General features: G+C 42.9%; 1 protein-coding gene across 8 annotated transcripts in view; it reads right to left on the bottom strand.

Moving 5' to 3' along the window:
• The window catches only part of KANK1 (KN motif and ankyrin repeat domains 1), a 421,162-nt gene that overhangs the window by 64,710 nt on the left and 330,997 nt on the right, over positions 1-25,455 (bottom strand). For 5 of the 8 annotated variants that reach the window (XM_069763873.1, XM_069763865.1, XM_069763889.1 and 2 more), the window contains one exon: positions 12,793-15,408. In XM_069763873.1, the coding sequence (XP_069619974.1) occupies positions 12,793-15,408 (2,616 nt within the window). Of the gene's footprint in view, positions 1-12,792; positions 15,409-15,989; positions 16,287-25,455 lie in introns of those variants that run through there. The other 3 variants (XM_069763899.1, XM_069763925.1, XM_069763916.1) reach the window with 2 other exon arrangements.

Genomic DNA, 25,455 nt, shown 5'->3' with positions numbered 1-25,455 from the left:
CTATGGTATCTCATCCTCCATATTGTTAGATCTTTTACACTACTGAAAACTATGAATATTCTTTGTGTCTTAGAAGCTTGAGAAAGGCTGTTATATATTAAAAAGGGAACTAGTCACATGATTCAAGCTGCCCAAACCGCAGGCAGCATGAATCAGAGCCAGGGTGTATAACTGCAGCCTTGTGTATTCTTCTCTGCAATGCAATGACATTTTATAGAAAATATACTTTGAGATCCAGCCGGCCAAGGATGACATTAGTCAGGTGCAGACCTCGGGTGGCTCTCCCCAGCACTGCTAGAGGTGATTGACAGGCGTCTCCCTATGTGCACTTCTGGAATAGATCTTTCAATCACTTGGTGCGGTGCTTGGAAGAGTTGGCCAGGGCCAAAGCTGGACTAGTCCAGTCTGGGGCTATGGTCTGCGGCGAGATCCTCCAGGTAGATTGCTGTCACGTTCCAGAGAATATTATATTTGGCTGCAGTCATGCCACCAGGTTGTAATTGATGCTGCCCGACAGATGGTTCCCTTTGAACATCTAGGATCAGATCTTTCTAGAAAGCCGTTTTGTTGCCTTGGAAGCACAGCTGTATATCATAGCTACCTGTGCTTGTGTGTGCATTAAGGCATGTCCAAATGTCGTAACCTACCGAATACAGGCGAATAAAGGGGCAGGAGAGTGTTCTCGATTACCTAACTTACAGGGGTTGATCAGGCCTATATTTAGAACCCATCCTTAGGGTAGCGGTTATCAATATCCAATCACTTGGGGCCGGACACCTGGCACTCCCATAGTTCAGCTGTTTCACCTCTGGACTGATTTACACAGTGAATGGAGCATAAACAGAACAGCTCTGGTCCTTGTGTAGTCTCTGTTGCTGAGAACAGGCAGCTCAGTTCCTACTGACTTCAATAAAAGATTTGCTGCAGTTCTCGGCAACGGCCATTCGCCAGTAAACAGAACTGTGTTGCTCCAGCTCCATTCACTCTTGGAAAAGAAAAACAGTCCATTAGTCCGAGTGCCCAGTGTAAGACAATCACAGACGTGACTGACAGCCTACCCTAAAAAGGAGCAGACACACCACTGGTAAAACCTGTGCAGCGGCCAAGGCACCCAAGAGGTAAACCGTCCCACTCCCACGTCTAACGCAGGAGAAATTGTGCATTATGAGGAGCTATTAGACTGCAAAGGGCCCATATACTGTGCTTGCACAGAGGCCCTCTTATGTCTGTGTCCACCTCTGACCCTAAGGATAGGTCATCAACATCATACCCCTGGACATCCAAGTTAACTCATTACTGGAGTGGCGCTCCCCTACATCTTGCTGCAGTGGGAAACTCCCCTACGTCTTGTTAAAGTTGGGAGCTTACGTCTTATTGTAGTAGGGATCTTACCTATTTGTTATTGCAGTAGCTAGTTTTTTTATGACTTTTTGCAGTAGTCAGTTTTCTTACATCTTAACTTATGTAGTGAATAGATTTCCCTGTCTCATGCATTGGAATATTTAATTTTATTAACTTAAAAAAAAAAAAATTATTATATATATATATATATATATATATATATATATATATTATTGCTGTTAATGCACTTTATATAATTAAAAAAGCTAAAAAATTACTAAAAGTCAAGAATGTTCACTGTTTGTAATATGGCACTAGGTCTCACTTTACTAAGCACATTGTGCTCTAATCTGAGGATCTGATTCACTTTAAGGGTATGTTCACACGTTCCTGATTTCCATCCTTTTTTTTTCAGGACTGTTTTTTAAAAAACTGCAGCTCTTGGCAGAAAACGCAGGTCCTTTTTTTGGTCCTTTTTTTGTCCTTTTTTTATGCGTTTTTTGATGCGTTTTTTGATCCTTTTTTTTATGCAGTTTTCTATGCAGAATCTGTGTGTTTTCTAGGAAGTTTTTTAGGGTTAAAATGGCTGAAAATACCCTAACCCTACCCCTAACCCTACCCCTAACCCTATTCTAACCTTAGTGGAAAAAAAAAAAAATTCTTAATTTTTTTTTATTGTCCCTACCTATGGGGGTGACAAAGGGGGGGGGGGGGGTGTCATTTACTATTTTTTTTTATTTTGATCACTGAGATAGATTATATCTCAGTGATCAAAATGCACTTTGGAACGAATCTGCCAGCCGGTTCGGCGGGCGCACTGCGCATGCGCCCGCCATTTTGCAAGATGGCGGCGCCCAGGGAGAAGACGGCCGGACGGACACCGGGACGCCGGGTAAGTATAAGAGGGGGAGATTAGGGCACGGGGGGGCATCGGAGCACTGGGGGGGGGGCATCGGAGCACGGGGCGGTGGGATTGGAGCACGGGGGGGCGGGATCGGAGCACGGGGGGGCAGCCACACTCTGCCCACGCACTTCCGCCCGCTTCCCCGCACTTCCTGCTGCAGCGGTTCTGCACCACAAACCGCAGTAAAACCCGCAGATATTTTTTTCATCTGCGGGTTTTACTGCGGGTTTGACCTCACAATGGAGGTCAATGGGTGCAGAACCGCTGCGGCTCCGAAAAAAGAAGTGACATGGTACTTCTTTTTTCCCGTGGCTTTTTTTTTGATTTTCCGCATTGTGGGCACAGCAGTTCCTGTTTTCCATAGGGTACAATGTAATGTACCCTGCATGGAAAACAGCTGCGGACCCGCAGCGGGAAAATCGCTGCAATTCCGCATGAAAAAAAGGATCGTGTGAACATGGCCTAACATCATTTTAATCCAGCTAGGTTTTGCTGGTTTCAATTCTGAATGTGCTGAACATTAGTTCAGAATGGCAAAGATAAACTACATTATGCTACTTCGTAAAATCAATCCAAACTGCATATCTACTTCATCCACTGTATCAGACTCAGGATTAAATGGAGAAGAACTGTCGGACATGACTGCTGCTGCTTCACTTACATATGTGCTCTTATTGGCTATCGCTGCCTGCCCCACAGATATCACAGACCGTAATAGCAGTCATGCTTTACCATGACACTCCAGGACGAGCTCCCAAACAAATGAGTGGGATACCTGTTCTAGTGGCCATCAGACATTTATAAATAACGGACACTTGCTAGACGGAAAATAACTTGTTTACACTTTGAATCAATGTCTTACTAGCATATATCGAAATGTCAATATGGTATACAGAAGATATGCTTTACTATCCGTATATAAAAACAGTTACAGGACTTTTGTTTCGCAAAGGGAAAGTGATTTATTCAGGGAGCTCTTCCCCATGGTTATTATTAGAAAAAATGTTTAAAGGGAACCTGTCACCCCTTTTTTTTTTCGGTTTGAGATAAAAATATGGTTCAATTGTGCCTGAGCTCTGCTTTACAGCAGTACCTTTAAAGGGACTCTGTTTCAAAGGCAAGATTGCCTTGTGCAGGCGTGTACTATGGAGGACAGAGAATGAACTTCAATCCAATATTGCAGCCAGCATGCAGCCAGCGGGTAAGGAAAGGGTGAATCAAACACCCGAAAACCCCTCCCCTATGGCTGAAAATTGTTCCCTCCAAATTCAGGTGACAGAGTCCCTTTAACCCCTTCATGACCGGGGGATTTTTCGTTTTTCCGTGTTCGTTTTTCGCTCCCCTCCTTCCCAGAGCCATAACTTTTTTATTTTTCCGTCAATTTGGCCATGTGAGGGCTTATTTTTTGCGGGACGAGTTGTACTTTTGAACGACATCATTGGTTTTAGCATGTCGTGTACTAGAAAACGGGAAAAAAATTCCAAGTGCGGTGAAATTGCAAAAAAAGTGCAATCCCACATTGGTTTTTTGTTTGGCTTTTTTGCTAGGTTCACTAAATGCTAAAAATGACCTGCCATTATGATTCTCCAGGTCATTACGAGTTCATAGACACCAAACATGACTAGGTTATTTTTTATCTAAGTGGTGAAAAAAAATTCCAAACTTTGCTATTTTCCGATACTCGTAGCGTCTCCATTTTTCGTGATCTGGGGTCGGTTGAGGGCTTATTTTTTGCGTGCCGAGATGACGTTTTTAATGATAGCATTTCGGTGCAGATACGTTCTTTTGATCGCCCGTTATTGCATTTTAATGCAATGTCGCGGCGACCAAAAAAACGTAATTCTGGCGTTTCGAGTTTTTTTCCCGCTACGCTGTTTAGCGATCAGGTTAATACTTTTTTTTATTTGATGGATCGGGCAATTCTGAGCGCGGCGATACCAAATATGCGTAGATTTGATATTTTTTTTATTGATTTATTTTGATTGGGGCGAAAGGGGGGTGATTTAAACTTTTATGTTTTTTTTATTTTTTTCACATTTTTTTAAACTTTTTTTTTTTTAACTTTTGCCATGCTTCAATAGCCTCCATGGGAGGCTAGAAGCAGGCACAGCACGATCGGCTCTGCTACATAGCAGCGATCTGCTGATCGCTGCTATGTAGCAGAATTGCACGTGTGCTGTGAGCGCCGACCACAGGGTGGCGCTCACAGCGACGGGCAATCAGTAATCATAGAGGTCTCAAGGACCTCTATGGCTACAATGGAGACGCATCGCCGACCCCCGGACATGTGACGGGGGTCGGCGATGACGTCATTTCTGGAAGCGGTAGTTAAATGCCGCTGTCTGCGTTTGACAGCGGCATTTAACTAGTTAATAGGTGCGGGCAGATCGCGATTCTGCCCGCGCCTATTACGGGCACATGTCAGCTGTTCAAAACAGCTGACATGTCCCGGCTTTGGTGCGGGCTCACCGCGGAGCCCTGCATCAAAGCAGGGGAGCCGGCATCGGACGGTATAGTACGTCCGATGCCGGTAAGGGGTTAATATCCCCCGATTCCCCACCTTTGCTGAGAAAATACCTTTGTAATCTCTCCGTTTTCGTATGTAAATTACCCAGGTCCGGTCCGATGGGCGGGGCCTATTCGCCATCTCTACCCCCGCTCCTCGGCGAGCTTGACGTAACGAGATCTGTGAATAGCACAGATCCCGTACAGTTTCTGCGCGTACGCATTGAATTGGCCTCTAGCGCCTGCGCAGTATGCTTTGCCCAACTGTGGTCAAAGCATAAAATCACTATTGCGCATGCGCCCGCATTTTTTATTCCATTCTATGCCCCCTTGCATGGCAAGACTTCCAGACAGAACGTCATGGAAAATGCCGGCGCATGCGCAATAATGAGTTGTATGCTTTGCCCACTGTTGGGCAAAACAAACTGCGTACACGTGAGAGGCCACTTCAATGCGCAGGCAAAAAAAAAAAAGCAACACAGGACAGAAGATAAATTAATGCGTAGAGCAAGGCAGGAGGTGGGGAGAAACGGCGAATAGGCCCCGCCTATTGGAACGGGGTAATTTACATACGAAAACAGAGAGATTACAAAGGTATTTTCTCAGCAAAGGTGGGGAATCGGGGGATATGAAAGGTACTGCTGTAAAGCAGAGCTCAGGCACAATTGAACCATATTTTTATATCAAATAAAAAAAAAGGGTTGACAGGTTCCCTTTAATAAAAAGAATCGGATAAAAAAAAAAAAAAAAAAAAACACATTTAAAACGCTCTTCAGGTGGAATATTCCTTGTAAGAAAGCAGGATGTCTTGAAGGTCCTGAGTGGTAGACGTGTGCCAACCTCGGTTGGCCTTGGTAATATAAAATCCAAGATTTAGGAGCAACAAAAAGAGTCTGGGTGAAAAAGATAGTTTCCATAATTCAGACTGGGGTTTACAGGACTAATAACAGCAGCTGGGTTCGCTCAGCAGTGTGGAGTTCTGCTGTAGCTGAACAGAGGTGCATTTGTTTGGTGATTGCGTTAATACTGCTTGAGTTGCTACTGTCTGGATTTCAGAGATTGGTGAGGCTGCTACATTTACTTTGATTCATTGCGCCTGAAGAAAGGACTGTTTATGTTATGCATTGTTACTGGAGAAAAGCCGGTTTCATTTTGGAGCTGTAAAATTTATAATGGACAATAAACTATGCTGTTTTGATATAAAAACCATGTGCGTATCCAAGCAGATACTACAAGTGCTGAAACTCTACATTCTGCAATAAAGATTCTTATTTTAACCCCTTTACCCCCAAGGGTGGTTTGTACGTTAATGACCAGGCCAATTTTAACAATTCTGACCACTGTCCCTGTATGAGGTTATAACTCGAACGCTTCAACGGATCCCGGTGATTCTGACGTTTTCTCGTGACATATTGTACTTCATGATAGTGGTAAAATTTATTTGATATTACCTGCGTTTATATGTGAAAAAAATTGAAATTTTGCGAAAATTTTGCAATTTTCCAACTTTGAATTTTTATGCAATTAAATCACAGAGATATGTCACACAAAATACTTAATAAGTAACATTTCCTACATGTCTACTTTACATCAGCACAATTTTGGAACCAAAATTTTTTTTTGTTAGGGAGTTATAAGGGTTAAAAGTTGACCAGCAATTTCCCATTTTTACAACACCAATTTTTTTAGGGACCAAATCTCATTTGAAGTCATTTTGAGGGGTCTATATGATAGAAAATGCCCAAGTGTGACACCATTCTAAAAACTGCACCCATCAAGGTGCTCAAAACCACATTCAAGAAGTTTATTAACCCTTCAGATGTTTCACAGGAATTTTTGGAATGTTTAAATAAAAATGAACATTTAACTTTTTTTCACAAAAAATGTACTTCAGCTCCAATTTGTTTTATTTTACCAAGGGTAACAGGAGAAAATGGACCCCAAAAGTTGTTGTACAATTTGTCCTGAGTACGCCGATACCCCATATGTGGGGGTAAACCACTGTTTGGGCGCATGGCAGAGCTCGGAAGCGAAGGAAGGCCATTTGACTTTTCAATGCAAAATTGACTGGAATTGAGATGTGACGCCATGTTGCGTTTAGAGAGCCACTGATGTGCCTAAACATTAAAACCCCCCACAAGTGACATAATTTTGGAAAGTAGACCCCCTAAGGAACTCATCTAGATGTGTTGTGAGAACTTTGAACCCCCAATTGTTTCACTACAGTTTATAAAGCAGAGCCGTAAAAATAAAAAATCTTTTTTTTTCCACAAAAATTATTTTTTAGCCCCCAGTTTTGTATTTTTCCAAGGGTAACAGGACAAATTGGACAACAACTTTTGCAGTCCAATTTCAACGGAGTATGCTGAAACCCCATATGTGGGGGGGGAACCATCGTTTGAGCGCATGGCAGAGCTCGGAAGGGAAGGAGCGTAATTTGGAATGCAGACTTAGATGGATTGGTCTGCAGGCGTCACATTGCGTTTGCAGAGCCCCTAATGTACCTAAACAGTAGAAACCCCCTACAAGTGACTCCATATTGGAAACTAGACCCCCAAGGAACTTATCTAGATGTGTTGTGAGAACTTTGAACCCCCAAGTGTTTCACTACAGTTTATAACGCAGAGCCGTGAAAATAAATCTTTTTTTTTCCACCACAAAAATTATTTTTTAGCCCCCAGTTTTGTATTTTCACAAGCGTAACAGGAGAAATTTGACCCCAAAAGTTGTTGTCCAATGTCCTGAGTACACCGATACCCCATATGTTGGGGTAAACCCCTGTTTGGGCGCACGGGAGAGCTCGGAAGGGAAGGAGCACTGTTTTACTTTTTCAACGCAGAATTGGCTGGAATTGAGATCGGACGCCATGTCGCATTTGGAGAGCCCCTGATGTGCCTAAACAGTGGAAACCTCCCAATTATTACTGAAACCCTAATCCAAAACAAACCCCTAACCCCAACGGTAACCCTAACCACACCCCTAACCCTGACACACCCCTAGCCCTAATCCCAACCCTATTCCCAACCGTAAATGTAATCCAAACCCTAACCCTAACTGTAGCCTTAACCCCAACCCTAGCCGTAACTCTAATGGGAAAATGGAAATAAATACATTTTTTTAATTTTTCCCTAACTAAGGGGGTGATGAAGGGGGTTTGATTTACTTTTATAGCGGGTTTTTTAGCGGATTTTTATGATTGGCAGCTGTCACACACTAAAAGACGCTTTTTATTGCAAAAAATATTTTTTTGCGTTACCACATTTTGAGAGCTATAATTTTTCCATATTTGGGTCCACAGAGTCATGTGAGGTCTTGTTTTTTGCGGGACGAGTTGACGTTTTTATTGGTAGCATTTTCGGGCACGTGACATTTTTTGATCGCTTTTTATTCTGATTTTTGTGAGGCAGAATGACCAAAAAACAGCTATTCATGAATTTCTTTTGGGGGAGGCGTTTATACCGTTCCGCATTTGGTAAAATGGATAAAGCAGTTTTATTCTTCGGGTCAGTACGATTACAGCGTTACCTCATTTATATCTTTTTTTTATGTTTTGGCGCTTTTATACGATAAAAACTATTTTATAGAAAAAATAATTATTTTTGCATCGCTTTATTCTGAGGACTATAACTTTTTTATTTTTTCTTTGATGACGTTGTATGGCGGCTCTTTTTTTGCGGCACAAGATAACGTTTTCAGCGGTACCATGGTTATTTATATCCATCTTTTTGATTGCGTGTTATTCCACTTTTTGTGTGGCGGTATGATGATAAAGCGTTGTTTTTTGCCTTTTTTACGGTGTTCTCTGAAGGGGTTAACTAGTGGGACAGTTTTATAGGTCGGGCCGTTACGGATGCAGCAATACTAAATGTGTACTTTTATTGTTTTTTTTTATTTAGATAAAGTAATGTATTTATAGGAACAATATATATATATTTTTTTTAGGAATTGTTTTTATTACAAATGTGAATATATATATATTTTTTAACACTATAACATTGCCCCGGGGATGGGGGGGGGCATCATGTTATAGTGTAAGATCGCTGATCTGACACTTTGCTGTGCACTGTGAGGTCAGCGATCTGACGTGCACTCTTGCAGGACCCGGATGCAGCCCCGCGGCCATTTTGGATCCGTGCCTGCTGCAGTGAGGAGGTAAGAGACCCTCGCAGCAACGTGATCACATCGCGTTGCTCCGAGGGTCTCAGGAAAGAACGCAGGGAGCCCCCTCCCTGTGCGATGCTTCCCTATACCGCCGGAACACTGCGATCATGTTTGATCGCAGTGTGCCAGGGGTGGTCCGTGACCGCTCCTGGCACATAGTGCCGGATGTCAGCTGCGATAGTCAGCTGAAACCCATCCGTGAGCGCAGCCGATTGCATATGACATACTATCCCGTCAGTGGTCATACAGGCCCACCCCACCTCGACGGGATAGTACGCATAATGTCAGAAAGGGGTTAAGCTCTGTACCTAATTATTTGGAACAGTATGGGTTATGCTTACATAGTGTTCTCTAGTATTAGCCACTGCTGTAATTTATTACAATCAGACCAAGTGGCCTCTTTTGATATGTGTGATGCTCCTCATTTTTAAACTTGTACAGGTTTTTCTCACAAAATTAAAATATCAAAAAAAGTATTTATTTCAGTTCTTTAATACAAAAAAAGTGAATCTCATCATATAGAGTCATTACAAACAGAGCAATCTATTTCAAGTGTTTATTTCTGTTAATGTTGATGATTATGGCTTACAGCCAATAAAAACCCAAAAGTCATTATCTCAGTAAATTAGAATAATTAACAAAAAACACCTGCAAAGGTTCCTTAAGAATTTAAAAAGGTCCCTTAAGGCAGGGGTCCCCAACTCCAGTCCTCAAGGCCCACCAACATGTAATGTTTTCAGGATTTCCTTAGTCTTGCCCAGGTAATAATTGCATCACCTGTGCAATGCAAAGGAAATCCTGAAAACATGACCTGTTGGTGGGCCTTGAGGACTGGAGTTGGGGACCTCTGCCTTAAGGTACCGTTACACTAAACGACTTACCAACGATCACAACCAGCGATACGACCTGGCCGTGATCGTTGGTAAGTCGTTGTGTGTTCGCTGGGGAGCTGTTACACAGACAGCTCTCTCCAGCGACCAACGATCAGGGGAAAGACTCGGCATCATTGAAACTGTCTTCAACGATGCTGAAGTCCCCGGGTAACCAGGGTAAACATCGGGTTACTAAGCGCAGGGCCACGCTTAGTAACCCGATATTTACCCTGGTTACCATTGTAAAAGTAAAAAAAACCCAAAAAACAGTACATACTCACATTCCGATGTCTGTCACGTCCCCCGCCATCAGCTTCCCGCACTGACTGTGTCAGCGCCGGCCGTAAAGCAGAGCACAGCGGTGATGTCACCGCTGTGCTCTGCTTTACGGCCGGCACGGACAGTCAGTGCAGGAAAGCTGACTGCAGGGGACGTGGCAGACATCGGAATGTGAGTATGTACTGTTTTTTGTTTTTTACTTTTACAATGGTAACCAGGGTAAATATCGGGTTACTAAGCGTGGCCCTGCGCTTAGTAACCCGATATTTACCCTGGTTACAAGTGAACACATCGCTGGATCGGCGTCACACACGCCGATCCAGCGATGACAGCGGGTGATCAGCGACCAAAAAAAGGTCCTGATCATTCCCCACGACCAACGATCTCCCAGGAGGGGCCTGATCGTTGGTCGCTGTCACACATAACGAGATTGTTAGCGGGATCGTTGCTACGTCACAAAAAGTGTGACGTTGCAACAATATCGTTAACGAAATCGTTATGTGTGAAGGTACCTATAGTCTGTTTGAGTAAGCTCCACAATCATGGGGAAAACTCCTGACTTGACAGATGTCCAGAAGGCAGTCATTGACATACTTCACAAGGAGGGTAAGCCACAAAAGGTCATTGCTAAAGAAGCTGGCTGTTTACAGAGTGCTGTATCCAAGTATATTAATGGAAAGTTAAGTAAAAGAAAAAAAAGAGTGGTAGAAAAAGGTGAACAAGCAACAGAGATAACCGCAGCCTTGAAAGGATTAAGAAAAGGCCATTCAACAATTTGGGGGATATTTACAAGGAGTGGTCTACTGCTGGAGTCATTGCTTCAAGAGCCACCAGACACAGACATATCCAGGACATGGGCTGCAAGAGTCGCATTCCTTGCGTCAAGCCACTCATGACCAATAGACAATGCCAGAAGCGTCTTACCTAGGCCAAGGAGAAAAAGAACTGGACTGTTGCTCAGTGGTCCAAGGTTTTGTTATCAAATGAAAGTAAATTTTGCATTTCATTTGTAAATCAAGGTCCCAGAGTCTAGAGGAAGAGTGGAGAGGCACAACCCAAGCTGCTTGAGGTCTAGTATGAAGTTTCCACAATCAGTGATGGTTTGGGGAGCCATATCATCTGCTGGTGTAGGTACACTGTTTTATCAAGACCAAAGTCAGCGCACCCGTCTACCAGGAAATTTTAGAGCACTTCATGCTTCCCTCTGCCGACAAGCTTTTTGGAGATGGAAATTTCATTCTCCAGCAAGACTTGACATCTCTCCACACTGCCAAAGGTACCAATACCTGGTTTAAAAACAACAGTATCACTGTGCTTCATTGGCCAGCAAACTCACCTGACCTTAACCCCATAGAGACTCTATGGGGTATTGTCAAGAGGAAGATGAGACACCAGACCCAATAATGCAGACAAGCTGAAGGCTGCTATCAAAGTAACCTGCGCTTCCATAACACCTCAGCAGTGCCACAGGCTGATCACCTCCATGCCACGCCGCATTGATGCAGTAATTGATGCAAGAGGAGCCCGACCAAGTATTGAGTGCATTTACTGAACATATATTTCAGTAGGCCAACATTTCAGATTTTAAAATTACTTTATAACACCAGCTTGAAAAGTTATCTGATTTACTGAGATAATGACTTTAACAGAAATAAACTTGAAATAGATCACTCTGTTTGTAATGACTATATAACATAGGATTTACACTTTCTGTATTGAAGAACTGAAATAAAATAACTTTTTGATATTCTAAATTTTGTGAGAAGCACCTGTATTCTTAGGAGATAAATCCTAATAAATATGAATAGATTATTTCCGTTTTGTTTTGTGAATTGAGAAGTCAGAATATTTGTAGAGAATATATAATATGGTCTGTGAATGATGCTTAGTTTCCAAATAATTTTCAAAAGTTTACTGAACATTAATATAAGGTTACTCCCATCACCTTTCCATAGGACCCCCACCAATCCCTAAAAAACAGAGGCCTCATGTTCCTCAACTAATTGGAATGATGGATGTATGTGCGTGCCACAAATCCATTCACTCTCTATGAGAGTCCGCAGAAAGCCAACCACTGTACTTGACTTTCGCTAAACGTCTCAGAAAACGAAAGCTGTTGAGAGTGCATGTGTGGCCATCATGATTTATTTGGGACAGTTCAGAGCATCGTAATGTGTTGATAGTTGGGTTATTTTGTTACATTTTCATATTCCTTTATTTCGCTTTAATTATTGTATTGTTAGCGTTGTTACTTATGACTTATGTTTGAAACTGTTAAACTGTAAAGTGCTGCGGAATATGTTGGCGCTATATAAATAGATTATTATTATTATTATTCCTAAACAGATATTCCCATCTTAAGTTCTCTTGTTCAGAAAAGGTCTCATTGACATGCAAAACATCCAGCTCTGGGATAAATTTGTGTAGTCTCCTATGGCGGAAAAGGTAGTGCTTCTAAGAGAGACTAGACCCAGTACTGAAAGGCACCAAGTGCAAATTATCCCAATTTTAAGGACAGTTTACATATATTTAATTTCTCTTTCAGTCTGTATAGTAATTTACATAATATTCTGTGCCAACAATGGAAATCCTTTAGAGAATAAAGACCTAAATAAAAGCTATATATGGCAATATAAGATTTTGTAGCCAAGTACAGAATAGACCGTGTATTGAATTGTTATCTTATACAGCAATTATTACTCAATCTTGATATGCCAGAAACCATCTTACCTGAATATAAATTCAGCTCCAAGCTTTTCTTTTGTAGTCCTAAAGTCTGCAAATCTTCATTACTGCCACACTTCATAACAGAGTTAATGGATGAGATGGTACTGATAAGCTGAGAATTAAGAGTCCCAATCTGGGAATATGGTTCACCGAAGGTTTCAGCAAGCTCAGTGTAATTTTCGGCAAGGAGCATCTGCTGTTCTTGCAGCAGCTTCTGCACTCGTTCAATGTAATGGTCTATAGGTGGAGAATCAACATGAGATACATTTTCCTTTACTACAGAGGAAAACGCTTCTTCAACCCGAACGGATTTGGTGTTGAAAAAAACGAGTTCAGGCTCACTAGGTCCACAGGCTATACTACGTGACTTGACTCCAATCAGAAAGTTATCAAAGACATTTATTTGACCTACACCAAAATCTTTGGTTTTTCTGATGAAATTAAGATGTTCAAAATCGGAATCAGACGTACATATTCCAATAGAACGTGTTTTTGGCATGGCATCAATTTCCTTTACTTTACCATCTCCTATAGCTACTGAGCGCATTTCCACACTTTCTGTGTTGGTATGTTTGCTGTACATACTGTAGGCAGTATTTGTACTTGCATCAACAAGACCTGGCACCTCTGTGTTGGTAGTTTGGTTTGAGACCTCAAATTCTGTGTTTGTTTGCTGGCTTGTAGTCCAAGGAGCCACATTTATGGCAGAGTCCATTTTGGTAACAAGTTCTGTATTGACACCACGTGAATAATAATCCAATAATGGTTTAATTATCACATCCACAGAACAATCTCCACATGCAACCGATTTCACATCCTTAACTACCACCTTGTCTTGGGACAGCTCATTAACATCCTCTACACACAGCCTAGTTTCAGAAACGGTCTGGTCCACACCAACACATTTGTCACACATCTTAAGCTCCTGCTCCACACCCATGTCACAAGTCTCTACGCTCTCTTTTACAATCCAGTGATTCATTGGGAAGTCAGGGCCCACAGCTGCATTTTGAAGCAAAGGGCTACAGGAAACTCCTATGCTGCTTGTTTGTAAGCAGCTACCAACAGAAGTGTCAACTACATCTAAATATTCTCCATGGTTTTGGTCCCTGGTTTCTACTACAGCCTCAACCATCCTACTGCAAGTTAAGGGCTGAGCCATCACTGCTTTGTCTACTCCTTTTCTTGAGCCTGCTGCCCGTATCTCCAGCTTTAATTTAGTCATTTCCATTTCATAGGTGGTTTCTCTCAAATCTGTTTCAAGGCGGTAGATTTTATCTTTAAGTGCTTCAATCGTTTGCTGTTGGAGTTCAACTTCTCTTTCGACATCAGTAGTTACCCCAAGCATCTCCTCAGTTACCCCCACTCCAGTGCTTTGAACACAAATTTCAGCACCCACAGATATATCTCTAGTGGGCTTGGCAGATTTATAATACACAACCACATCATTCATGTTTTCATCAGCACCAACAGCAACAGAACGACAACATTTTTCTTTAGATTTCCGCTCCTTAGACTGTGAGGAACAGTAAGCTTCAAAACTGCTATCTTGGATTTTCTTTTCTAAAGCCTGCATCTCAGCTGTCAGTTGTCTGAACTCCTTAAGTGTGTGAGTATTTTGTTCAGGAGTGTCCATCTCCTCTTCAGAATCTATATGTAATTCCCCACCAGTTTTAACAGTAGTCCGTATTGATTCAAAGCCAGCAGCATTCCCTGCACTGTAGGATCTTTTACGGAAACCTGTGGCATCGTTCTGGCTACTAACTTTTTGGTTTTTAATTTCTGACATCAGCTGTCTCTTTTCTTCCTGTAATACTGAAATCTTTACTTGAAGTATAGGAATGGTTTTTACCTGTTCCTCCAGTTCTTTCAGACGTTTAAGTGCCACAGCCATCTGCTCCCTGATATGTTGAAGGTGCATGGGACTGACATTTGTCACTGGTGTTGCTACCCCTGAACTTAGTGGACTGTGACGAATTGAGCTTCCTAACGAGGAGGCAAAGAAAGCACTATAATCACCATTAACTTGGTATCCATTTTGAAGCTGCTGGGCAGTTGATGTGAACGATGAAAGGGAACCAGTCGAGCCCATTCCCCCAAAACTTGCCAACCTGGGTCTGCGTACGTCGGTGAAAGATGAAGCTACCTGCATGACTTTTTCTTGTTCCAGCCTACGGCGAGTTTCCATTAGTGTTTTTGTAACATGAAAATTGTGTTTGGGCAGATGAGGAGACGGTGGTGCTAATGGTTTGTTTTCAGGGATGGCTAAAAAGTTTGGAGAGGTTTCTTTTGAAGCAAATGACCTGGCAGAACCAGAAACAGTATGTCGCCTAGCAATTAATGAAGGTGAGCGCTTATTCTCATCACTGTTAGAGGATGAAAGAGACTCTGTGGAGGGCCATCCAATTCCCTGGCATGTTTCCGTCTTGTCCTCTGAAAAATGGGAGCCCAACTTGTGCTTCTTTAAAAGGTTAATTTTCTTTAGGGTGTTCCCCTTTTGTATGTCCTCAACATACTTCACAAAGTCCAGGTCTATCTGGTATCCATATGGCGTTTCCACAAAATATGCAACTTTGGAATCTCTTTCATCTTCACCATTTGAGACACTTTCCTCTTTTTCTGTAAAAAAAAAAAAAAAAAAAAGGAATAAAAACACATGAATTCAAGAAATGTGGGAAAATACACTGCCACTTAAAGCAAAAAAAGTTCAACCTAAAATTTATATACAGTACATTATATAGATAATGTTTGCACTGGTGCAGATAATTAGCTTTCACCCTTGTGTTCTTAGACGGCAACACAGGTTTGATCTTCTACTTACATTATCACACTGATAACCTACATAAAAATATTAATAAATACAAGATTAAAAATCGAAGTATCTGACGTCTTTGTGGTCAGCAAGCACACATACACATGGATGGCGACGATGGATGTATTGTACAACATTTTTCCATTGCTTCCAAACAAGTCACTTAAGGAGAAAAAGCTGTGAATTCACAACCTCTGACAAAACATGTTCCTACGACCGTCCCCCTCCCACTGCCTGAGCTCACATAGCAGGGAAGTTATATATGGGTCCCACTAGCTTATGCTCGGCCATGACACATACTAGACACCAGCTTCACGGTAAGGACAGAAGTGGAGGTCCAGAGAGGAGGAAGGAAACCACCAGAGGCTGCTTCTATGGAAGGACTTACTTGTCGACACCAGGAGCTGTGCTGCATTCGACAGGCAGTCCCAGGCGCTGTGTGCTCACGTTGACAGTGCCAGTCATAGCTCCGTCACCACATCGAGATACTAACCTCACAGCTGCCTTTTCAAATTTTTTTCCCCTTTGCCACATAAGGAAAAAAAGCCACATTTGTATAAACTTGGCAGGACAGGGCAGCCTTTTTCATAGGTCAGCCTTCAGCAACACCTTCTGCTGGACACTCTCCTTCCACCACCCTCTGAAGCCTCAGCTGTTCACTGCAGAGTCACACTTCAAACACAGCAAAGCCACATCCTGGCTCTTAAAGGTGCAGGCGCTTGTGAAACTCCCATGAACTTTGACAGCAACATGCTTGCTGGGCAGGAGCCAAGAGTTTCACAACACACCACACACAATATGCCCAAGTGTTCGAGGTTGTGACACTGTTTATAGTTTACGAAACAAACTGCCTTGCCTTTCATATGTCCGTCTGATTAATTATTGTATAAAGCACACTTTAGGATACTTTTACATGGAAGTAGTTAAGATCAGGAACGGATCCTTCAGAGAAAAGCTATGAGGGAGCTATGAGGGAGAGATTTACACCTCCTCTTGGTTAATGCTTATGTATACGGATAGAAAATACTTCCACTCTAAAAAGACATCATCCAACATCTGTTCCCCATACCCCCTTAAAGATCAATTCTCTGCTCGTCCAACTGGAGAGCGCCGAATAGATATTGAAACAGCCCAATCATCTGCTGCAGGGGGGCATTTGGGACACCCCTTAATATCTTCATATCAAAAGAGCCATGTAACCATCAATCTGACATGTGTATATGGCCACACAGCTTGATTAAAAAAAAATGCTCAAAAATCTACAAAAGGAGGGAACCTGTGTAAAATATAGAGAATAAAAGACTGCAATGATTTGGAAATCTTATAGCCATACTGTTTTCACAGCAGAACATAGAACACAGATCAGAAGGTGAGCGTTAGATGGATTTCCAATTCATTTGAAAGAATTAACCTCATTTAGAACTTGAAGGCAGCATCACATCCCAAAAACGTTGGGACAGGCTTAACAAAATGCTAGAAAAGTGGTAATGTAAAACAGCTGGAGCGTCAAGACATATGACTGCATAAAAAGCGCATATTAGAGAGGCAGAGTCTCTCAGAACCCAAGATAGTCCGAGGTTCACCAATCTGAACAACAGAGTTTAAAAATTTAGAAGGATTTCAGAAAAGTGTTGCGCAATGTAAAATTGCAAAGACTGCATACTTCACCATCAATGGTGCATATTATAAAACAAGTCATGGAAAACCGTTCTGCAGTATATGAATCAACATTTGAAATGCTTTATGGAAACTATGGACCTGCAGACTCGAGAGGAAAGAGACCAACCAGCTTCTTATCAGGGCACAGTTCAAAATCCTGCATCTCTGATGGTATGGGGTTGTATTGGTGCCTATGGCTTCGGCAGATTAGATATCATGAAAAGCACTATCAATGCTGAGCATTTTATGGAGGTTTTAGGTCAAAATCTGCTCCCATGCAGACCATGTCTATTTCAGGGAAAGCCCTGAATACTTCCAGAAACGATTCTAAACCACATATTGCATCCATCACAACAGCATGGCTTCGCAGAAGAAGAGTTCAGGTGATGTACTGGTCGCCTGAAGCCCAGATACTTCACTAATACAAAACATTTGGAGGATAATTGTAACAATTTTTTATGTATATTGCATTTGCTGCGTTGGACGACGCATGCGTCGTTTCATCGTCTGCGGTTTGACGCGGTAAACGCTACATGTAGTAATTTTAGAGGCGTCAATTTGCTGCCTAGAAATGTACGTGGTTGCTAGCGGAAGAAATGCGGCAAAAAAATGCATCGCTGTTTATGTGAACGCATGCGGCCGCAAGCACATGTGTTTGCTTGCGTTCGTGAATGCATGCGTTGCACCAGAGAAAAACATGTCTAGACACTGATTAGCCACCGCCCACATACAAGGTGATAAAGGGAGGGAGTGGACATTTGCAGGTCAATACTCAGCAGACAGAGAAGCAGAGCAGACGCAGTCCAGAACCTTGGAGGAAACAAGACACTGAACAATGTGGGTATATCAAAGCCAATGCCTTTATTTTCTATTTTCTGTCTCTACATGTCCTAATTTCTGCCATTTCTTTCTTTCTGCATGCATCAGAATATCATCTTCTTCTGATGAGGAGCAATGTCGTGGACCTTCTCAAGCCGAACAGGTCAGTGAAGTGAGTACTCAACTCCTCAGATTTGTAAGTATTCACTGTCACATCTTCACATGTGATTTTTTTTCTTTTTTTTAGAGCACTTCTTCCACTGCGGCAGTGGGTGAGCAGGAGCAGCGGGGTCACGATCGGGTGGCAAGGCGGCAGCGTGTAAGTATACCTGGCTGACTGTTTACTATATCCTCACTTTAGTATTCTTGACTCTTCCTTTCTTTACTTTCTTCCTTCTTTACATTTTTCTTCTGGACTCCTTTTTTATCTCGACTTTCCTTATTCATGCCATTTCTCAGCCTCTGTTTTCTTTCTTTTCCTTATGTTTATGTATACAACATTTTATGTCTTCATTTATATTTTAGGTTCCAGAACGGGATGAGGACCTCATTGACAACGATATCCTCATCTCCCTGGTCCATGAGCGAGTCCCGTTGTGGGACAACCGGGTTCCACAGCACTCGGACAATGTGACGATCCGGAGGCTATGGAATGAGGTGGCCAAAGCGATGTGGGATGGCTGGGACAACGCCCCGACTCGGGTCCGAAATGCATTTTGTAAGTATTGCAATGCAGTGTGAAGCAGCAGAGACCTTGGCCGTGCTCACACAAATGTGTGTGATGACACACTCTCAGGAGTTTCTCTCATCACACACAGTTGTGTGAGCACGGCCAAAAGTACATTGTCTAACCATTATGTTTTGTTTCTTCAACAGTGCTCAAAGTCAAAACACGTTGGCGTTCGATGAAGGACCGCTTCAACAAAGACCTGCATCAAGAGCAGTGTTCCCAGTGGTTCTGGAGCAAGGATCCAAAAGTATAAATACAATCGCATTCTTGCATTTTTAAGACCGGTCCTTGCCCAGAGAACGTAAGTATTTCTCCTGTGTATTAGGTTGTGCTGTATTGCCATAATCTGTATGTTTCTATTCAACAGGAGTTGGCGTTTAGTAGGGTATGGAGACAGATGAAAAGGAGGGAGCAGATTCTGAAATTTTAGGAGGGAACAGGGGAGTTAGGTTAGTGAGTTGAGGTGATAGGCTGGTTTAAAGAGATCAGTTTTAAAAGCAAGCTTAAAAATGTGAGGGCTAGGTAACAGTCGGATCCCGTGGGGTAGTGCATTCCAGAGAACTGGCACAGCAGGGGAGAAGTCTTGGAGATGGAGGAGGAAGCTTGAATTATGAAGGATTCGAGTTTTGGGTCAGTTTCAGAACAGAGGGTACGTGTAGGGCGATAGAGACAAGGGAGGAGTTATAGCACTGTTCCCCAACTCCGGTCCTCCAGAGCCACCAACAGGTAATGTTTTCAGGATTTCCTTAGTATTGCACAGGTGATAATTTCATCACCTGGACAGGCAAGCATTCAATCACCTGTGCAATACTAAGGAAATCCTGAAGACATGACCTGTTGGTGGCTCTTGAGGACCGGAGTTGGGGAACACTGAGTTATAGGGTGGTGCAGAAGTGTGGAGAACTTTGGGTGAAAGAGACTTCATATTGTATTCTGTAGCGAATAGCCAACTAGTGTAATGGCTGGCACTAGGTGGAGGCATCGGTGAAGCGGCTGGACAGAAATACCATCCTGGCTGCCGCATTCAGGATGGATTGGAGAGGAGAAAGTTTGGTTAGAGGGAGTTATAGATAATCCCTTCAATGTAATTTCATTATGAAACCAAAAATTGGGCAAAGATGATCTAGATGAATATTGAGCAGCTAGAATCTACATCAAAGAAGAAATGGACAAGAATCCTCTACCAAAACTTCAGCAATGGTCACTTCACTTCGCGGACGTTAACAGAGGGGATGCTATACAATCGTAGATATGACAATCACAACTTCATTGAGATGTGTTGCTGCTATCAACGTTTAAACGATTTACAAATTAAGTGAAAAACTAAACTATCACCTCATCCGTCTTCTGTGTTCGGTTGTGAATAAAATATGGGTATAGAGTTTACTAATCATTCCATAATAGTTTTCTTTACATTTTACACAACGTCCCAACTAAAATTGAGGTTTGTAGTTTAACTAAATATTTCATGATGACAAAATTTAAAGATTCCACCCTGTCACTAGGCTTTACTTCATATGCTGAGGAGCAAGCAATTATATCTAGCACCAGGTAGTACTTCACATGCTCAGTGCAACAAACGGGTTCCTGTGCATGCCAATACCAGTGCCACAAATGGGTCCCTGCGCATGCCAGTACCAGTGCCACAAACGGGTCCCTGCGCTTGCCAATACCAGTGCCACAAACTGGTCCCTGCGCATGCGAATACCAGTGCCACAAACGGGTCCCTGCGCATGCCAATACCAGTGCCACAAACGGGTCCCTGCGCATGCCAATACCAGTGCCACAAACAGGTCCCTGCGCATGCGAATACCAGTGCCACAAACATGTCCCTGCTCATGCGAATACCAGTGCCACAAACAGGTCCCTGCTCATGCGAATACAAGTGCCACAAACAGATCCCTGAGCATGCCAATACCAGTGCCACAAACAGGTTCCTGTGCATGCCAATACCAGTGCCAGAAACAGGTCTCTGTGCATGCCAATACCAGTGCCACAAACAGGTCCCTGTGAATGTGAATACCAGTGCCACAAACAGGTCCCTGCGCATGCCAATACCAGTGCCACAAAGAGGTGCCTGTGAATGTAAATACCAGTGCTACAGCCCTTTCAGTGTTAAACTGCAAATAAATAATTACAATTACCAGATACCTCAGAGTGACGGCGACAACTAAATGTCATTAAGGTTGTCCTGACTTTATGCCATCCATTGGGGACTGACAGTTAGTCAGAAACCAGTGTGCGCTTACTTACTATATCCATATTACTCTATGTATTCTGCTTTACAAACTTGAAGGGGTTCACCAAAATTATTTGCTTAAATGCAAATATTTTTGGCTAAAAATAAGTTTTGCAATTGGGTTTCATTATAACTGTTGCACCCTTTGCTTTCTATAGCCTCTGTGTTACATTTTCTACCGCTGACTACAGAATGGGTTAACTGAGAATCCATCAGTAAACTAATTTTCACAGTCCAATGGAGAGTTTGTAAATCATTAATCTGGTCTCCCCTGAGCGGATTGAAAAAAAAAAAAAAATCATCCCCAAAGGCAGACAACCCCTTTAACGAGCAGCAAACCTCTCTCGCGGTTACTAAATGAGCCACTTGGAGTCCACTCCACAAACACTGGGCGCTCTGTGCAGTCACAGACAGTGCCCCTTTCATGGAGAGACCCTCTGCACGCAGCATCTCGCAGCGCTCTTCTACAAACTACAATTTAAAGAAGACTGACTGCTGTGTGTGCACGGCTCTGTGTATGCTGGCCATTCTTCACAATCCAGGAAAAATATTTTTATTCCACCCTGTGCTTTTTTTTCTCCTTTTTGTTGCTATTTTTACATCATACGGAAAACGAGCATCACATACTTACAGGCTGATGGATATATCACTGAATGAAACATGACCGCAGACATAGATGGAGCAGATCTGTGATGTCTTTCCGAAATCCGATCTTTATTCAGAGCACACGTTTTCCATTTTCACAAATAATGGACAGGAATCAAAACTCAGCCCAACACCCATCAGATCTGTGATTTCTATCACTTTACGGCAACGCACCAACAATGTGCTCCTAAAAGTGGAAAAGCTTGCTGAGCAATCCATTATTCTCTGTTATCAGTCACTAGTCACATAACATTCTCTTCATTTGGATTACAGAAGGTCTTCCTCCCATGATAACCTTGATATAGCAGAAGCAATTGGGAAAAAGGGGGAGAGGGATACTGAATCCAGCACCAAATAAAAAAAAAAATCTTAAACGACTAATTTTCAAATTTAGTAAAGATGCTCCATAAAAAGGCAAGTAGAAAAAACCCCCCAAAACTAATGATCTATATGAAGCTGACGTGTTTCGGACCACCACTAGTCCTTATTCATAGACCCATGTTTGGTTTATTACCGTAAATGCAGAGTATTGCCCTCTTCAGGACAGCCATGCATGTGTCTGGACAGAATGATCATGCCATCAGATAGAGAAGAAGTCGAGGTTTCTTCTCCTGCCACGGATTTGCAGAGGACTGTGTTTGCATTGTATGCAGTGTGGCCGTCCTACTGCTGAGGATCCATCATGTGACTCGGGCTCTGAATGGCCTCATATAACGGTAGCGAGTACGGGGCTACAAGTCCTGCATTTTAATCACTAGCACATTGGATACCCGGGTCAATATGAACACTATAGACCACACAGTAATGTTTTCTAATACCATAAAGAACTGAGGCGTTTATTAAGATACTATAACTCCATATCAGCATGGGTTTATGAGAAATCGCTCCTGTCAAACCAATCTAATCAGTTTTTATGAAGAGGTAAGCTATAGACTGGACCACGGTGAGTCATTGGACGTGGTATATCTCGATTTTTCCAAAGCGTTTGATACCGTGCCGCACAAGAGGTTGGTACACAAAATGAGAATGCTTGGTCTGGGGGAAAATGTGTGTAAATGGGTTAGTAACTGGCTTAGTGATAGAAAGCAGAGGGTGGTTATAAATGGTATAGTCTCTAACTGGGTCGCTGTGACCAGTGGGGTACCGCAGGGGTCAGTATTGGGACCTGTTCTCTTCAACATATTCATTAATGATCTGGTAGAAGGTTTACACAGTAAAATATCGATATTTGCAGATGATACAAAACTATGTAAAGCAGTTAATACAAGAGAAGATAGTATTCTGCTACAGATGGATCTGGATAAGTTGGAAACTTGGGCTGAAAGGTGGCAGATGAGGTTTAACAATGATAAATGTAAGGTTATACACATGGGAAGAGGGAATCAATATCACCATTACACACTGAACGGGAAACCACTGGGTAAATCTGACAGGGAGAAGGACTTGGGGATCCTAGTTAATGATAAACTTACCTGGAGCAGCCAGTGCCAGGCAGCAGCTGCCAAGGCAAACAGGATCATGGGGTGCATTAAAAGAGGTCTGGATACACATGATGAGAGCATTATACTGCCTCTGTACAAATCCCTAGTTAGACCGCACATGGAGTACTGTGTCCAGTTTTGGGCACCGGTGCTCAGGAAGGATATAATGGAACTAGAGAGAGTACAAAGGAGGGCAACAAAATTAATAAAGGGGATGGGAGAACTACAATACCCAGATAGATTAGCGAAATTAGGATTATTTAGTCTAGAAAAAAGACGACTGAGGGGCGATCTAATAACCATGTATAAGTATATAAGGGGACAATACAAATATCTCGCTGAGGATCTGTTTATACCAAGGAAGGTGACGGGCACAAGGGGGCATTCTTTGCGTCTGGAGGAGAGAAGGTTTTTCCACCAACATAGAAGAGGATTCTTTACTGTTAGGGCAGTGAGAATCTGGAATTGCTTGCCTGAGGAGGTGGTGATGGCGAACTCAGTCGAGGGGTTCAAGAGAGGCCTGGATGTCTTCCTGGAGCAGAACAATATTGTATCATACAATTATTAGGTTCTGTAGAAGGACGTAGATCTGGGTATTTATTATGATGGAATATAGGCTGAACTGGATGGACAAATGTCTTTTTTCGGCCTTACTAACTATGTTACTATGTTACTATGTTATGTATATATATTTATTATACACACACTTTCATATATAGACGCACATCAATACACACACACTATATATATCTTAAAGAAGCCTTAAGCTATATTTACACTTAGCGGTTTTTACCGCGGAACCGCCGCGATTTTGATGCTGCGGGTCCGCAGCAGTTTCCATAGCGTTTACAGTAACATGTAAACCCTATGGAAACCGCAAACCGCTGTGCACATGCTGCGGGAAAAACCGCGCGGGAACGCAGCGGTTTACAACCCGCAGCATGTCACTTCTTTGTGCAGAATCGCTGCGATTCTGCACCCATAGGAATACATTAAACCGCTTACTTCCCGCATGGGGCTGTGCCCACTTTGCGGGAAGTAAGCGGATAATGTGCGGGTGGTACCCGGGGTGGAGGAGAGGAGACTCTCCTCCAGGCCCTGGGAACCATATTTGGGGTTAAAAAATAAAAAATCTGGTTATACTCACCCTCTGATGTCCGGAGCTCCTGGGCGCTGCACGCGGCTGTCCGGTCAGAGTTGCTGTGCGACCAGGACCTGCGGTGACGTCGCGGTCACATGACCGTGACGTCACGAAGGGTCCTTCTCGCACAGCATCTCTGGAACCGGACCGCCGGGTGCAGCGCCGAGGGATCGGGACGTCAGAGGGTGAGTATAACCAATTTTTATTATTTTTAACATTACTATTGATGCTGCATATTACTGCATATGCAGCATCAATAGTATAGGCGGAAACCCGCAGCGGAAAACGCGGAACAAACCGCGATAAATCTGCAGGGAGAACCGCAGTTGTTTTGCCCTGCAGATTTATCAAATCCGCTGCGGGAAAACCCGCAGAGGGACGCCGCAAGGTGTGAACATAGCCTTACACTGCCGATTTTGCTAGTTTTCCTACCTACAAAGAATGGAGAGGTCTGTAATTTTTATCATAGGTACACTTCAACTGTGAGAGACAGAATCTAAAAAAAATACAGAAAATTACATTGTATGATTTTTGAATAATTAATTTGCATTTCTTTAATCGCATGAAGTAAGTATTTGATCACCTATCAACCAGCAAGAATTCTGGCTCTCACAGACCTGTCCGTTTTCTAGGAGAAAACGCTGCACTCATTACCTGTCCTCAATCAGGGCAGGACTGGGACAGAAAAGCAGCCCTGCCACACAAATCCCACCAGCCCACATACTATAGCACATCCTGTGCTCGATCAGTGGATTTTTATTTACTTACTAGAGCAGTTTGTTTATTTTCAGAGCTTGCGTGGCGCTTTAAGTGTGATATGCTTTCCCACTTTCAGCACTGCTCCGATCCCACGGCGCCATTTTGTAAGCGCAGCTTCTGACAGCCAGAAGTCAGAAGTTACATCACAAGCTCTCAATACAAGTCTATGAGAGCCAGAACGAGGCCAGGACTAGGTTCTCATAGGCTCGTACTGAAAAGTGACCTCTGCGCCACTCCATGAAACACTAGAGCTGCGAGCAGGTCACTTTTCACAGGAGACGAACTGGAGTGATGCTGGAAACCAATGAAGGCAGCGGAAGGGGAGTATGAGACAGGGGGTGCTTTAAAGGAGTATTTTAAGGAGTCACATGTGAATGGCGC

The sequence above is a fragment of the Ranitomeya imitator genome, chromosome 1 (genome assembly GCF_032444005.1).
Source record: "Ranitomeya imitator isolate aRanImi1 chromosome 1, aRanImi1.pri, whole genome shotgun sequence".
Taxonomy (NCBI): domain Eukaryota; kingdom Metazoa; phylum Chordata; class Amphibia; order Anura; family Dendrobatidae; genus Ranitomeya; species Ranitomeya imitator.
The sequence above is the reverse complement of the archived record's forward strand: the minus strand, read 5'-3'. Positions and strand labels throughout refer to the sequence as shown.